The sequence below is a fragment of the Myxocyprinus asiaticus genome, chromosome 2 (assembly GCF_019703515.2).
Source record: "Myxocyprinus asiaticus isolate MX2 ecotype Aquarium Trade chromosome 2, UBuf_Myxa_2, whole genome shotgun sequence".
NCBI classification, from domain to species: domain Eukaryota; kingdom Metazoa; phylum Chordata; class Actinopteri; order Cypriniformes; family Catostomidae; genus Myxocyprinus; species Myxocyprinus asiaticus.
Window position 1 is genome coordinate 41,256,988 of NC_059345.1, and position 16,204 is coordinate 41,273,191.

A 16,204-nucleotide genomic window follows, 5' to 3' on the forward strand; every position below is an offset into this window, starting at 1 on the left:
TGCCTAACACTGTATAAGACTGTCTCAGGCTTTGAAAATGCTAGGCTATATTTTTTTGATTGTGTAAGCACAATGCGCAAAGTATTATCCAATTTTCATGTTAGCAAAGTGCAAGTGGCCGTGGTTGGGAGTGTTTGCCCAATCTGTGGGTGTATTGAATGTAAATTAAGTGGTACAAAGCTCAATTTGCTGTTTTCTTGAGAAATGGGTAATTGCACCAAGACTTTTCAAAAGCATGTCTTATCTTGGTGCAAAGTCCAAACTCAGTTCCTACAATTACAGTTTGGATATTCTGCCAGCAGATTGTAATAAAGTCCATGTCCAAACTAAAAAAGTATAGTGGAACACTAAATTATCGATAATTATGATAGCCATTTTATGAAACAAATATTTATGATATTTGTGTTAAACTATCATTTAGGTCATGGTTTAGTTTTCAATTATTATTATTATGTTTATATTTACAATTGTATTTAAGATTTAATTATATTGGTATTTTTCCAAATGTTGTCATGGAGTGATTTTTAAGTCACTGCAAAAGGGGCTGGTGGAAGAAGTTGGAAAGGGTAAAATGTTTGGATTTGGAATTATTATTATTTATTTTTTTTGACCACTTTGTTATTTTGATTATATTTTTGTTTCATTTGAAGTGTAATTTCAATGTAAAAATATTTTTGGTTTAATTTTTTTGTGTTTCAATAAATAAAATAAAAAAGTGCATTCCGATAATTACTGTTAATACATTTACACTACCAACTTCTTATGAATGTGCTCTCTTTGTTTATATCGCTGGTGATTGACAGGGAATGGCCTATAAAATAGGATGCAGATGGTGCCAGAGAAGAACATCCGAATTAAATTGCACTTGACCCTGCCCATTAGCGCTTTGCGTGCAAAATTTAGTCAAACCCACTTGCGACTAGACTTAGCGCATGCTTGCACGAAAATACCAAACCTTCAAGGCCATGCCCATTGACTTTGCAGGTATGACTTATGGCATAGCGCTGCACTTAGCGCTAGTGCTCTTAAAAGAGGGACCATAGACTCTTAGTACAACACAAGACTAAGAGCATAAAACAGTCTTGTGTTGGGCTTTTAATATAATGTTTTATAGCTAATTGTGATGCCATGTGCACATACACATATGCAACAAAATTATACAGTAAAATGTAGTCTCTAATATAATTGTACACAATTTAATTTAATACTATTTCTGTACACCGTATGAGAAATAAGCAACCAGCTAAGAATTCCAACATATTTGTACATGTGAGTGAAGCTGAACGGTCAAGAGAAATAATAGATAAATTAAATGAGTGAGTGGGTTGAGGAACTTGCCCAGTTGCTACAGGCCAATTTACTTATAGGTGCATAAACTCTCATGCCAAATGCTGATCAAGGACTCTCATGAATGTTAGAAACTTTTTATTTAAGCTAATGTTACAAACCACATGATTAAACAGTGTCAGATGATCCTGAGTATTTGTTTTTGTAAAATTGTCGGAGAAGTCAGGGAGACAGTGTCAGAGAGTGTTTTATGTTTCTTGTTGTCTCAGCTGTACATCCGGGAGGTACAGGATTAGCTCTGTTTATTTGTTTCTCTAGAAATCCTGTTCTAATTACATTAATTATTCAATTACAATAATTTCACTGTTACAATTTGTTTTGTGGTTTCAATGTATTTACCTTCATTTTGAGATTTTAACAGCATCTGTTATCAGAATATTATGTCATTAAATAATTATCTTTTTCATTGGTAGTGGCTTCTCAGATCACATGATTCAGGATATTATCAGTAGTTACATGGTGCTGCCCAACCGGATCACTGTACCACTGATAGGTGAGATTGAACTGGCACAACTACGCTTCCCCATGCCAAAGGTGAACACACACACATCTAAGAGCCCATTCATCAGCAAATCTTAAATTTGTTGTTCAGATCAATATTTAGTAATATCTCTTATTGTCTTTTATTGCATTTAATTTTCTCTCGCTCTCCCTCTCTCATCAGGGAGTTCTTAGGATTCATTTTCTTGAAGCTCAGAATCTAGAAGTCAAGGATACGTATCTAGGTGGGCTGATTAAAGGCAAGTCAGACCCATATGGCATGCTGCTGGTCTGCAACCAGCTCTTCAGAAGCAAGACCATCAAAGAATGTCTGCACCCCAAATGGAATGAGGTGTATGAGGTGAATGCATTTACACACACACACAGACACTAACAAAATAACAACCAAGTGATATGTTGTCATGCAGTATAATCATGCACAAAACTAATATCTTTACATGTATGTGTTTGCACTTGTGTGTTTCATCTTCAGGCACTAGTATATGAACATTCAGGACAACATCTGGAAATTGAGCTGTTCGATGAAGACCCAGATAAAGATGACTTCTTGGGCAGGTGCTATATTATAGTCTTTGTATGTGATAACTGTATTATAATAACTTTTTTTTTATTTATTTTTTTTGTTTTATTCATTTTTTTTCCCCAGTCTAATGATTGACTTGAGTGAGCTCCATAAGGAACAGAAGGTTGATGAGGTAATAGTCACACTCACATTCTCACAAATTTAATTTACAGCTCACATCCTTAGCAAATGTCACCAACAGGTTTATTTCAGTATCCTCTAATTAATGGCCCACCATTGGATCAATGCACAATTTCACATTTGGATTTGGAATTATGTAAATTACAAACAATGATGAAATAATACACATTTGATCAACATCCCATAGTTTATGCCTACTAATATACATTAGTGGTACCCCAACAATAAATTACAATGTAATTTTTTAGAAGTATATATATGGAATATTGGCAGTTTTGGGTGTTTTTGTTTTACAAAAAAATTATTAACATGTTGTCATTTCTTAGGAACTTTGAAAGTTTGTTTCATCAGCGATTTAGAATAAGTTGAATGTTGTTTCACATAGCTGCCATTCCAGTATACTGATCACTCATGGTTTTTCCGCAGTGGTTTGACTTGGAAGAAGTAACTACAGGCAAGCTTCATCTGAGATTAGAGTGGCTGTCTTTGTACCCAAGTTCTGAAAAACTAGATCAAGTATGCACTCGCATATACACCCACACAAACTTATTTTCTCACAGATAGACTTCATGGAGAAAAAACACCAGCTAAACCTTTGATCAGTTCTTTCTCAGCTTCCCTCTCATTCATTCTCTCATCAGGTTCTGAGAGGCATAAGGGCTAACGACAATCTCTCCTCAGCTCTGCTAGTTGTTTACCTAGACTCTGCCAGAAATTTGCCGGTAAGAACAACGAGTATATTTTGAGTGTGTGTGCGCACGCGTGTGTGCACGCACCCAGCATCTGCCTAAGAATATAGGTTGATTTTATCTCATTTCTGAAGAAGGAAGAAGTCTTAAATTCTTTCATGCTAATCAGCATATACATTTTTTTAGGTTCTTCTTTTAGTATGCAGTTGAAGGTTTTGTGCATATGATCTACAATAGTCTAAATTAATTTAAATACATATGTGAACAAATACACAATTTCTCACTCTAAAATGTCTTACATAAACTGCACTGATGTGTGCAGAGAATACCATTCCACCCAGCCGTAGCATCTGCAAGGTACTTTGTACAAATTACATTTTGCTGGCCGCTAAGCAATATTTGTCATTTAATTAGCACATTTAAATATGAAATGATAGGATTATGTAACTGAATCTCCTGAAGCAAATATAGTCCCGCTTTCTTTAAAGTGCACACTTTATTAATGCTTTTCATTGTGCCTTGCTCCTCCAATGAAGAGTATCTTTGAGGGCAACTTTGGCTGTGGAAACCTGAAGGAGAGGAGGGCCTCTGGTCTAGTCTTTTGTGAGAAACCTGACTCTCTCTATAGAACTTTATTTGTGAGTTTGCCAGTAATCTGCATCGTGGTTCTCAAGACCTAGATTTGACTGGGTACCTAAAAGCATGATTGGGCATTAAGGTTGTCCTACTCTTAACAAGTGAACGACAACAAATATGTTTATCTGGTACATGAGAATTGCCACCATCACATGTTAGGCATGTGTAACATGATTACAATTTGTTGTAAGAAAATTAGATATCGACATTACATTTCAACGAAAACTGCCACAATTCATCAGGAACAGTCTAAGATGACAAAATATTGTGTATATTATGTATTTTATGAGACCATCAGATACCAACTATTTACATTCTTTGTTTATTAATTTTTAGGTGATTCTGAGGTCGCATTTTTGATGTAAATACAGCTTAGTCTTTCTTAGACATGTGATAGAAATTTCCTGGTCTAGAGCTAGAGAGCAGTCAAAAATGTTTTTAGGGTCTTTATAGCCCTGCAGGCATTGTTTTGCAGTGTAAAATAAAAATAACAGCCTATTTGACAGCTGAATTTTTTTCAATTTGCTCAAAAAATATATTGCTGCTGTTCTCTAATATGATTTTTACAGTCGCTTATGCCACAAAACTTACTTTTTACTGAAATTAATAGATTGTATTTGTTTTAGTAATCTTTAATTAAAGGGATAGATCACCCTAAAATTTAATTTTATCATCATTTGCCCTTATGTTGTTCCAAATCTGTATGACGACTTCTGTGGAAAACAAAAGGAGATGCTAGGCAAAATGTCAGCCTCAGCCAACATTCAATTTCATTGCATCTTTTATCCATACAAAGAAAGTGAATGGTGACTGAGGCTGTCATTCTGACTAACATCTCCTTTTGTGTTCCACATAAGAAAGAAAGTAATTTAAGGTTGAGTAAGTAGTGACTGAATTTTCATTTTTGGGTGAACTATCCCTTTAAGAATCTGTAAGATTTGTCCGATCTAACTCTCATTCTTGCATGTCCTCTTACATTAACTTTCCTGTTTTCAATTTTTCTCAACCATTCCTGTGGAAAGACTAATCCTTTTGACTTTAACCCTGATGGCCACAAACCTCCTTTTAAAGGCCTAAAGGTACATTGAGAATGCATGCATGTCGTACGGTGGCATGCATCACAGGCACTGCATTCAATATCTGGACCTTAATGATTTCTTGACTATTATGTTTAACTACAGTGCCCTAAATAAGTATATGGACAGTGAGACACTTTTCAGTTGTTGTATAATTTGGCTGTGTACACCACCACAATGGATTTGAAATTATTATTTACATCCAAATTGGGTGAATGGTTTACATCATGTTTTATACACCGACCCCCATTTTCAGGGGCTTAAAAGTAATGGAATAATCGTCTGAAGAGTTGTTTCATGGCCAGGTGTGGGTTGTTCCCAGGTTATTTAATAAAAAAATTAGGCAGTTAAAAGGTCTGGAGCTGGTTCCAAATGTAGAATTTGCATTTGGAAGCTGTTGCTGTAAACTGTAATTATGAGGTCCAAAGAGCTGTCAGTGCAAGTAAAGCAGGCCATCAATAGGCTGAAAAAACAAAAAAAGTCCATCAGAGAGATAGCAAACTTAAAGGCCTGGACGACCCTGGAAGTCTGTGGTGGAGGATCACAAAATTCCTACCTTGGTGAAGAAATAACAATTTACAACATGAAGTCAAGAACACACTCCAGGAGGTAGATGTATCATTGTCAAAATCTGCAGTCAAGAAAATACTTCATGAAAGTAAATACTTTCTCACAAGGTTTACCACAAGGTGCAAAATCACTGGTAAGCTTCAAGAATAGGAAGGCCTGATCAGACTGACAGAAAGCATTTAAAAGCCTGCCAAGTTCTGGAACACTTTTCTTTGGACAGATGAAACTAAGATGAACCTGTGCAGTACCAGAAACATGGGAAGAGAAGAGTATGGAGAAAGGAAATGAACATGATGGAAGCATACCACATCACCTGTGAAACATGGTGGAGGCAGTGTTATGTCATGGGAATGTATGGCTGTCAATGGAACTGGGCCACTAGTGTTTGTTGATGATTTGACTGCTGACAGAAGCAGCAGGATTAATTCTGAAGTGTTTAGTGCTATACTATCTGCTCAGATTCAGCCAAATGCTGCAAAACTGAGAGGACGGCACTTCACAGTACTGATGGACAGTGACCAAAACATACTGTGAAAGCAATCAAAGAGATTTTTAAGGCAAATAAGTGGAGTACTCTTTAATGGCTGTGTCATTCACCTGACCTGGAAGGAAACCCAGAATTTGGTGATGTCCATGGGTTCCAGACTTCAGACAGTCACTGCAAAGGATTTTCAACCAAGTATTTAGAAAAATAATGTAATTTATGATTATGTAAGTTTGTCCTATTACTTTTGAGCCCCCCAAAATGGGGGTGTAATTCTGAAACCGTTCACCCAGTTTGGATGTAAATCCCTTCAAATTAAAGCTGACAGTCTGTACTACAGTCATAGTCATGCTTCATTTCAAATCCATTGTGGTGGCTTTTAGAGCAAAGATTATGAGAAGTGTCTCACTGTCCAGTACTTATGGAGGGGACTGTTTTTTTTTTTTTGTTTTTTTGTGATTTGGTCTTATTTCTTAAACAATTTTCCATTATGTATTCTTTCCTCATGCACTGCTGCATGCATTTCAAGTCACTTGATTTAGCAAAAAACAGCCATCCAACTACTACTGTATATCTTATCACACCACTATTAAGCAACATAATAATAATAAAAATAAAAAACAAATAGGCTAACTGAATTATGGAATCAAAGTTAACCCTAAAAAGCAAGATATGTTGAATTATGCTACCAGATAGCTTAAGTAGATTTGTTGAATATTAATAGATTATGTCATAACATATTGTAAAATTGAATATGTTTTTTTACAGTCTGGGAAGAAAGTGAGCATAGATCCAAACTCTTTTGTCAAACTGACTGTAGGACAAAAGACTAACACAAGCAAGGTAACATTATTTCATGAACTTTATCCTGCTGGGGACAAGTAATACAAGGAATACCAATGATCATGTCAAAGTATATTCAGCCCTGGGCTGTTTTTTTTTTTTTTGCTCCTGTGGTTTCAGGTGAGGTATAAAACAAGTGAGCCACTGTGGGAGGAGACCTTTTCGTTTCTTATCAACAACCCCCGCACTCAGGAACTGGAAGTTGAGGTATTCTAGAAGAAACTATCCCATAAGCTGGAATGCTAAGTAATTAATAAATATTAAGATAAGGTAATGTTATCTACGTCTGTCTACCTTCTGTAATTTCTCTGTGGTGTGTAAGATGTAGAGTTAGTAAGATTTAAATGTTTCATTTTGAGAAATCCACAACTACGTGTGTGTGTGTGTGTGTGTGTGTGTGTGTATATATATATATATATATATGCATGCAGTCATGAAAAGAAGAAATACTTTTCGACATAAACATGCTGGATTGCAGTTGTATAGTGATGCTGTACATTTCCAGTAAAGTGTGCCAGATCACGGAAAGCAGCTGCATCCTCCAAAACCTAGCACTAAGAACTGGCCTGCAAGAATTACGACATGTAAATTATGTTTATCCAAGAAATTTGGGTGTGTTTGCACCGTTACCTGATTTGCATAATTATTTTAGTTTATCAGGTGCTAAAACAACGCAGACAGCACATGCAAATAAATGAGGCTATTACAGGGTGCAATTCGTTCTTCGAGTTTTGTATTTGTGAGAAGTAAACTGATAATCACAGATGCTTTTTGTGTGTCTCAGGTGAGGGATAGTAAACACAAGTGCTCTCTGGGTAGTATGCAAGTGGCACTTAGTTCTCTTCTGAAGGAGCCAGAAATGACACTGAATCAGCAGTTCCCCCTGCAGAACTCCGGTCCCAGCAGCACCCTCAAACTCAAGATTGCTCTCAGGGTTGGTGTGTCTCTTTGTATGTGTGTGATTCAAAGGAATTGTGTGTTTGTTTTTCATTTGAAAAAGAGTATGGTTTGTGTGTGTGTGTGTGTGTGTTTTAGGATGACAAAAGGGTCAATATACAGCATGAGTATGAGCAGAGTAAATCTTTGCCTTTATGAATACTGTATAATTTTGTGTAAACAGGTCCTCTGTTTGGAGAAGGAGGTTTTGTCCAGTCAGCAATCATCTGTCCGAGTCAGACACACTTCTGTGTCCTCGCAACCTCAAACAGCAACCAGCAACTCCACAGTCATCCAGACGCCACACAACCCATCACCTAACTCTCCACCAGACGCCTCGAAAGGGAAAAGAGGATCAGGTGGCTCCCCAGTGAGGTTAGCAGAGACAGGCCGCAGTATCTCCTGTCTGGGGATCAGTAGTTCGCACGAGCACCCATCTCACAGAGACTCTATGCACAGTCTGGCCTCTGACATTTCACTGCCTTGTGCTACACTTGAACTGCAACAGAGATTACATCAACTACAAAAGTAAGTCTGTGTCTGTGTGGTGTGGCACACTTACTCAATGTATAGAACATTTACATCAGTAGAGGCCTGTGTTCATTGTGTGTTTGTTTTTTTAAGTTTAACTTGCACGTGTTACCTCTTAACACAGTTTCTCTCTTACAGTGGCTCTGGAATAAGCCAATATCCACTTGGTGAAGTCCAGCTCACAATTCGACACAGCTCCCAAAGGAACAAACTCATTGTTGTGGTTCATGCATGTCGGTGAGAATATACACATACACACAAAAATTTGTTACACACAAAGCATTTTATTGCTTTGTACTCCATCTTAACACCTTTCAAGTCATTTTATTTGTTGGTTTTGGTTGTTCTGATTTTCACTTTTTTACTGATCACATGCATTTGTGAAATATTAGAAAGATGATCAGTGAATTAGTGTAAGACAGGTACTGTTACTATTGCAAGCTTTGTGTCTTGTTGATTAGTGTGTGTTAAAGGGATGATTCACCTAAAAATGAAAATTCTCTCATCATTTAATCACCCTCATGCCATCACAGATGTGTATGACTTTTAGAATCATATCTCAGTTCTGTTGGTCCATACAATGCAAGTGAACTTTGAAGCTCCAAAAATCACATATAGGAAACATAAAAGTAATCCATAAAACTCCAGTGGTTAAATCCATATCTTCAGAAGCGATATAAGTGTGGGTGAGAAACAGATCAATATTTAAGTCCTTTTTTATCATAAATATTCACTTAAAGTCACATGTGGTGCCTGTTTAATTTCACTTTCACAAGTGAAAGTGGAGATTAAGAGTAAAAAAGGACTTACACCTATCATATCTCTTCTGAAGGTAGAGATTAAACCACTGAGCTCATATGGATTACTTTTATGTTTCATTTATATGATTTTTGGAGCTTCAAAGTTCTGGCCACCATTCACCTACAGAGCTCAGATATTCTTCTAAAAATATTAGTTTATGTTCTGCTGAAGATAGAAAGTCATACACATCTGCTTCCAAGGTGATAGGAGTGCAACAAGTTCAGCTTAAGGAAATGTATAACTAACAAGTAATAGAGAAAGTGCATACAATACTGAATTTTCCAAACCATCCTTTTTACAAAGAATTTGATCTTATGCCATCAAAGCATAGATATAGAATGCCGGGGGGAAGAACTAAAAGATTTAGAAACTAATTAATCCATCCCTGTAACAGTTAGTAGGTTAAACTCATTGTAGTTTTTTACTCTTATTTGAGTATATCCAGACAAATCCATATTGCTCTTGACATGAATATTTATTTATTTATTTTAACATGTGTTTGGATGTTTTAAAGTGACACTTGTGCAAATGAAATTTTCCAAAGGGATAAATAATAAAACTGAATTAAACTGAACATCTGGGATGGCATGAGGCTGAGTAAATGATGAGACGTGAACAAGAAATTTGGGGGTGAACTATCCCTTTAATAATAGTGATGTAGTGGACTAAAGCACTGAACTGGTATGTGGAAGGTTGTTGGTTCAATCCCCACAGCCACCACCATTGTGTCCTTGAGCAAGGCACTTAACTCCAGTGTGCTACAGGGGGATTGTCCCTGTAATCAGGGCACTGTAAGTCACTTTGGATAAAAGCGTCAGCCAAGTGCATAAATGTAAATGTAAATGTGTTTGAATATGCATAAATGTATGACAAAACAGAAATTGTCTGAACAGGTCTCTGTGTTAATATTCCTCTTGCATTTGTGTGATTATGTGTTTCTGTGTGTTATAATCTCAGAAACCTCATTGCACTCACCAGAGATGGCTCAGATCCCTATATCCGTCTGTACCTGTTGCCAGACAAAAGCCGGAGTGGCCGCAGAAAAACCAGCACACACAAGAAGACGCTCAACCCTATCTATGACCAATCGTAAGAAACTTAGTAACACACAATAAGACCTAAGATAATGTGCACCAGCAAACACAAGTCAGACTTTGTGTCTAAGTAAACCAATGAGAGATTTTTCATTTCAACCCAGTAAGTAGTCAGACTCTGGTCTGGAAAGATTCCTTTTATTTAAACATTTATAATTGATCTTAAAACATAAATGGATATTATTATGGAAAGTAAAAACATGAGAGAAATGCAAACATTATTATCGTTTAATTTGAACTCCTAATGCTCTAATACTCTTTAATTTGCTCTGCATACTCTTGTTTATTTTGTATTCTTGCATTTCTTTAATTAAAATAATCAGGCTCTGTACTGCCTACATACAGTGGCCCCAAACAGTTGCCGTTTCTGAATTTGCATTCTTATGCTCTTGTGAACTCATTCAACATCATCCTTCACCGAATCCTCCTGTCCTTCCGAGTTTGTTCTTTCAAGGTAACTAGGCAAGACTGGTCTTAATGAGAGCACAACACCATTCTTTGCTTTCTTAGCATTGAGAAACAGCCATTATTTGGACACTTTAGCAACATATAAATGTATGAATGTCATTGCCTAGATGATAAAATATTAAACCAAGTGGCATCAGCAAGCAAATGAAAGACCTTTTCTCAGAACTAACTTCACTTTTCCATTTTTGCAATTGCTTTTAACTATTGTTTTTGTATGGACGCCATGCGAGGGTTGGACGTGTGAATGGCAAGTTCTGCGCACTTTTTATGTCATAAACTGGTGAGATTCGATACACCCTGATTCTTAACTGTTTTATGAAGACAGTATGTCAAAGAATTCAAAATCCTCGGGCTCTGGAGATATTAAAAGACACTTACATGCTCAAGCTGATACCCCAGACAGGGCCGCAGACCAGGGACTCAATTTGGACGGTGTGGCGAGAGAAATTCAGCGGCAACTGGCGAAAGTCGGCACAGACTTGGAGGATCTGGCTGTAATACGTCGATCGATCACTTCCACGGAGGCGAAATTCTCTGAGTTTATTACAAGATTGTCGGACATCAAGAAATGGATTGATTATCTGGAGTCATCGGAGAGGGAATTAGCTGCTAACCCGCTAGTGACCAAGACAGACTTGCAGCGCATTTGGGAAAAACTGGAGGATTTGGAGAATCGTAATCGACAAAACAATGTCCGAATTGTTGGAATTCCTTAGCATGAGGAAGGCAGAGATATGGTGAAATTCCTAGACGAGCTCTTCCCAAGTCTGCTCGACATAACAGGCCATAAGCTGGAAATCAAGTGAGCTCATAGAGTCCCGGCTTGGCGATCCGCTGAGGGAGACAGGCCCTGATCAATTCTGGCCAAATTTCTGAGATCATCCGATAAAGATCTCGTGTTACGCGAGGCGAGGAGTAAAGGAAAGCTTTCTTGGAAGAATTTTCTTGTTCTCAGATTTTGCGAATTCGACGAGAGAAACGTGATCGATTCAAGGAATGCAAGAATCTCTTACATCAGTGGAAGATCGCGTTTGGTCTGATGTTTCCGGCCAAACTGGGAATAGATGCTAAGGATGGCCGTAGAGAATTTACATGCCCACAGCAAGCACTGTCCTTCATAAAAACATTGGAGTGAGTAAGCCATTTGGTGTATTTCATGTTGCTGTTTAGTGGGCCTGCCTTACAGAACATACACTCGACTTCCCGAGGAAGCTGGGCGCCTTCTTTGTTTCTTTTTGTGCTGGTTCTGCCTAGCGGCTGGAGTTTGTTTTGTGTAATATCATTTCTTCGGGACAGCTTGTGGATAAATCTGCATGTTTTTGGTGCTTATGCCTCCTGTGGCGTGGGGTTTGTTTTGTGGAATATCTCTTGCAGGACATTGGAGTGATTGGGTCTTTTGTTGCACTCATTTATCGACCGAATGAGTTGGCTTACTGAACATTTATTTATTTTTTGGTGCTGGTTCCGTTAGTGGCTGGAGCTTGTTCTGTGGAGGAACATACCTTTGGGACAGTTATGTGGATGAATCTACACGTTTTTTGTGTTCATTCCGCTTATTGGCTGGAGTTTGTTTTATAGACTGTTTTTTGCTGTGTAATTCTGTCTTACAAAATCTGTATAGAAACACCGGATTTGAACAAACCGACGGAAAAGTTGTTGCAGGGACTCTCGTAGGCATACATAGACTGTTTGAGTTTAGAGGGATGGACACTGATTGGCACTGTCGTGTGGGGGTTAATGAGCATGTTTTTCTTTTTTCTGTTTGTTTGGTTCAGGGGAGGGGAGGGTTGGGGCTTGATTGTTACACTAATGTTGGAATGTGGTCTTTATAATGTTTTTGACACAATCGATTTTTTCTAATATGTCAAATGCCAAATGTTAATATGAGTGGATTATCTCTCTCCATGTGGAATGTGAATGGGTTGGGGCACCCCATAAAAAGAAGGAAGGTTATTTCTTTTCTTAAACGTAAGAAATATGATATAGTGTTTCTTCAAGAAACGCATCTTTCCCTGCAGGAAGCTGGAAAATTTGGGAAGATATGGGGTGGACATGTTTTCTTTAGTGCTGGCTCAAGTAAGAGCAGGGGAGTCATTACATTGATAAGTAAACCTCTACAATTAAAATGTCTCAAACAGATTAAAGATAAACTAGGAAGAGTCATTATTGTTTTAGCAGAAATTCTGGTGCAAATTCTGGGATTTTGGCTAATATTTACGCACCTAACGCTGAAGATCAGGGCTTTTTTTATAGATCTTGAAGGGATGTTGCAGGCCGCTGGCACCCCTCATGATATAATATTGGGAGGAGCCTTTAATCTATTGATGGACTCAGTCCTTGATCATAGTGAGGCACAAGTGTACAAGCCCTCTAGAGCAACATTGGCGCTTCTCAGGATGTGTAAAAATCTTGGCCTAACAGATATTTGGAGACTTTTGAACCCATCTTGTAGGGACTATACATTTTTTTTTCATCAGTCCATAAGATTTATTCTAGAACAGATTTTTTTTTTATATATATATATATGTAAGTCCCTCATTTCATCTGTTGTTAATCACTCAATTGGAAACATCTTGGTCTCAGATCATGCCCTGGTGAGTTTAGAGGTGTTGCCACATACGGAGAAAAAGAAATCATATAGTTGCCAATTTAATGTATCCCTTTTGCAAAATCCTGAATTTCAACAAATGTTAAAGACTGAAATTAATGTTTAGATGGAGACCAACTGGTCCTCAGTATCCTCTGTGGGCGTAGCTTGGGAGGCACTTAAAGTGGTTCTTAGAGGTCGGATCATACAGTATGCAACATTCACCAAAAAATCCAAAGCACGAGAACTCGTGGAGTTGGAAGGAAATATTAAAAGTGCCGAGGCAGAGCTGAAGGGCCGAATGTCGTCTGATGGCCTCAGAGAACTGACCTGATTGAAATACAGATATAATACTATTTTGTCAAGGAAGGTGGGGTTTTGGCTATTCAGGGCAAGACAGTTATACTTTGAGTCGGGGGACAAAGCAGGGAAGCTTTTGGCTAGATATATAAAGCAGAGTGTCTTTTTCTACCATTCCCTCAGTGAAATCTGCTGGTGGGGAAATATTTACCTCGGCCATTGATATTAATAATGCTTTTAAAGAATGTTATCTTGATCTTTATAGTTCCACGTATTAGGAACTTCTTGGAACCATTAGAAATCCCTAAACTGACGACTGAGCAAAACAACTCTCTTGATTCTGTGATAACCTTGGAAGAGCTTGATGAGGTAATTAAGGCCTTGCCTACAGGTAAAGCTCCGGGGCCAGATGGTTTTGCTGCTGAATTTTTAGGTCTTATGCTACAGAATTGGCTCCACTTTTGTTAGAAATTTATATGGAATCATTAAAGAATGGAAAGCTTCTGCCAACCATGACACAAGCCCGGATCAGTCTTATCCTTAAAAAGGACAAAGGTCCAAGCGAGTGTAAGAGTTACCGTCCAATTTCCGTGATCCAGCTAGACGTAAAAATATTGTCAAAAATTCTGGCTAACCGATTAAGTTATGACATCCCTTATACATATAGATCAGGTGGGGTTTACTCGGGGCTGCAGCTCTTCTGATAACATTAGGCGTTTCATCAATATCATGTTGTCAGTGGCAAATGATCAGACTCCGGTCGCTGCCATCTCACTTGACGCTGAAAAAGCATTTGATATTGTAGAATGGGATTATCTTTTTAAGATTTTGGAAATATATGGGTTCGAGAGTACTTTTATTGGATGGATTAAGTTACTTTATAGACACCCAGTAGTGGCGGTACAAACAAATGGATTAATTGCAGATTATTTTACTCTGGTTAGGGGCGCCCATCAGGGTTGACCTCTTATCCCATTATTGTTCTGTCTTGCCCTGGAACCATTAGCAGCTGCGATAAGAAGGGAAGATGATTTTCCAGGGGGGGTGGCGGGAGGTATGGCGCTTAAGCTTTTGCTTTACGCAGATTATATTTTATTATTTGTCTCTGACCCCTTTAGATCTATGCCTTGCCTCCATAGAATTATTAATTCCTAAATTCTCGGGATACAGAGTCAATTGGTCTAAATCCAAAGCTTTGGCTCTGACAGCGTACTGCCCAGTAACGGCTTTCCAGCCGGGCGCCTTCCAGTGGCTTAAACAGGGCATTAAGTATTTGGACATTTTATTCCCAGCAAATTTGTCTGATTTAGTTAGTTAATTTTGATCCTTTAATAAAAAGGTTTTCGAGCGATGTGGGCAGGTGGGCTTCATTACATTTATCTATGATTAGGAAGGTTGATGTTATTAAAATGAATTGTATTCCAAAATTTAACTACCTGTTACAATCTCTCCCTGTAGATATCCCCCTCTCTTATTTCAAGCAATTTGATAGCATATCGAAGTCCTTCATTTGGAATGGTAAGCGTCCCAGATTACATTTCAATAAGTTACATAGGCCGATTGACAAAGGTGGGCTAGGCCTACCCAAGATTTTTTTTTTATTATTATGCATTCGGTCTCAGACATTTGGCCCGTTGGTCGCTTCCACCTGAAAGAGCCCCTCCCTGGTTTTATATTGAACAGGCAGTTCTTGCCCCTATTTTGCCATTACAAAGCCTTTCTATCAAACTAATCAGAGGAGTTAAGTTACACCCCGTTATCTCGTATTTGCACTCAGTATGGACAAAAGTGTCCAGAGTGTTTAATTTGGACATTTATTTAAATGTTGCCTCAAGCATCTGGCTGAACACTAAATTATGTATTAATAATTCCCCTTTCTGCTGGACAGAGTGGATTGTGAGGGGGGTTGCTACACTCTGTGACCTATATGAGAGTGGGGTGTTGAGATCTGATCTTTTGAGAATTGGGTTCAACATTTTGGGATTCCCAGATCTCAGTTTTATAGGAATTTACAGCTGCACCACCTGCTCTGTATTGTTTTTGGGAGTAACACACACCCCTTAAAGTGGCAGATAATCTGGGAGAGATGATTACTGCTTTTGGAAAAGGTCATGAGGCATCAGTGTATTACTCCCTGTTAATTCAGAGTCTGGGGGATGGAGCTTTAAGTTCAATCAAGAGATTATGAGAGAAAGATTTAAATTTGGTGTTGGAGGAGGGAGTATGTGCTAGGATTCTGAAAAATGTCAAGTCTGAACCTAGAGATGCAAGGGTTCGCCTAATGCAATTCAAGATTTTACATTGATTCTACTGGACCCCCTCTAGATTTTATAGGCTTGTCTTAAAGCCACCCACCTGCGGGCAATACCAGTCAGAAGTTGGATACACACCCCATGTTTTTTGGGGGTGTGTTAAGATCCAAGAATTTTGGTTGAATGTTCAGAGTTTATATGTTTTGGGCACTCAAATTTGACTTTTCCCCAGACTCTGTTCTTTGGGCGATGGGGCGGTCATCAATTTGGGGGACAAGCATATAAAAAATTGGGTTCTGACCAGTATTATGATTGGCAGACAAATTATTGTAAGGGGTTGGAAGTCGGACGGAGCGAAATTATTTCTGGAGTGGTGTGCGGAGATG

General features: G+C 38.1%; 1 protein-coding gene across 2 annotated transcripts in view; it reads left to right on the forward strand.

Moving 5' to 3' along the window:
- Nucleotides 1-16,204, forward strand: part of LOC127411884 (extended synaptotagmin-2-like) — a 48,738-nt gene that overhangs the window by 29,767 nt on the left and 2,767 nt on the right. The window contains exons 8-20 of one of the 2 annotated variants that reach the window (XM_051647739.1): nucleotides 1,761-1,881; nucleotides 2,012-2,188; nucleotides 2,321-2,403; nucleotides 2,495-2,543; nucleotides 2,978-3,067; nucleotides 3,193-3,273; nucleotides 3,777-3,878; nucleotides 6,775-6,849; nucleotides 6,970-7,056; nucleotides 7,634-7,783; nucleotides 7,970-8,313; nucleotides 8,455-8,553; nucleotides 10,075-10,206. In XM_051647739.1, coding sequence (XP_051503699.1) covers nucleotides 1,761-1,881; nucleotides 2,012-2,188; nucleotides 2,321-2,403; nucleotides 2,495-2,543; nucleotides 2,978-3,067; nucleotides 3,193-3,273; nucleotides 3,777-3,878; nucleotides 6,775-6,849; nucleotides 6,970-7,056; nucleotides 7,634-7,783; nucleotides 7,970-8,313; nucleotides 8,455-8,553; nucleotides 10,075-10,206 — 1,590 coding nt within the window. The remainder of the gene's footprint in view (nucleotides 1-1,760; nucleotides 1,882-2,011; nucleotides 2,189-2,320; nucleotides 2,404-2,494; nucleotides 2,544-2,977; nucleotides 3,068-3,192; nucleotides 3,274-3,776; nucleotides 3,879-6,774; nucleotides 6,850-6,969; nucleotides 7,057-7,633; nucleotides 7,784-7,969; nucleotides 8,314-8,454; nucleotides 8,554-10,074; nucleotides 10,207-16,204) is intronic. The other variant, XM_051647748.1, reaches the window with a different exon arrangement.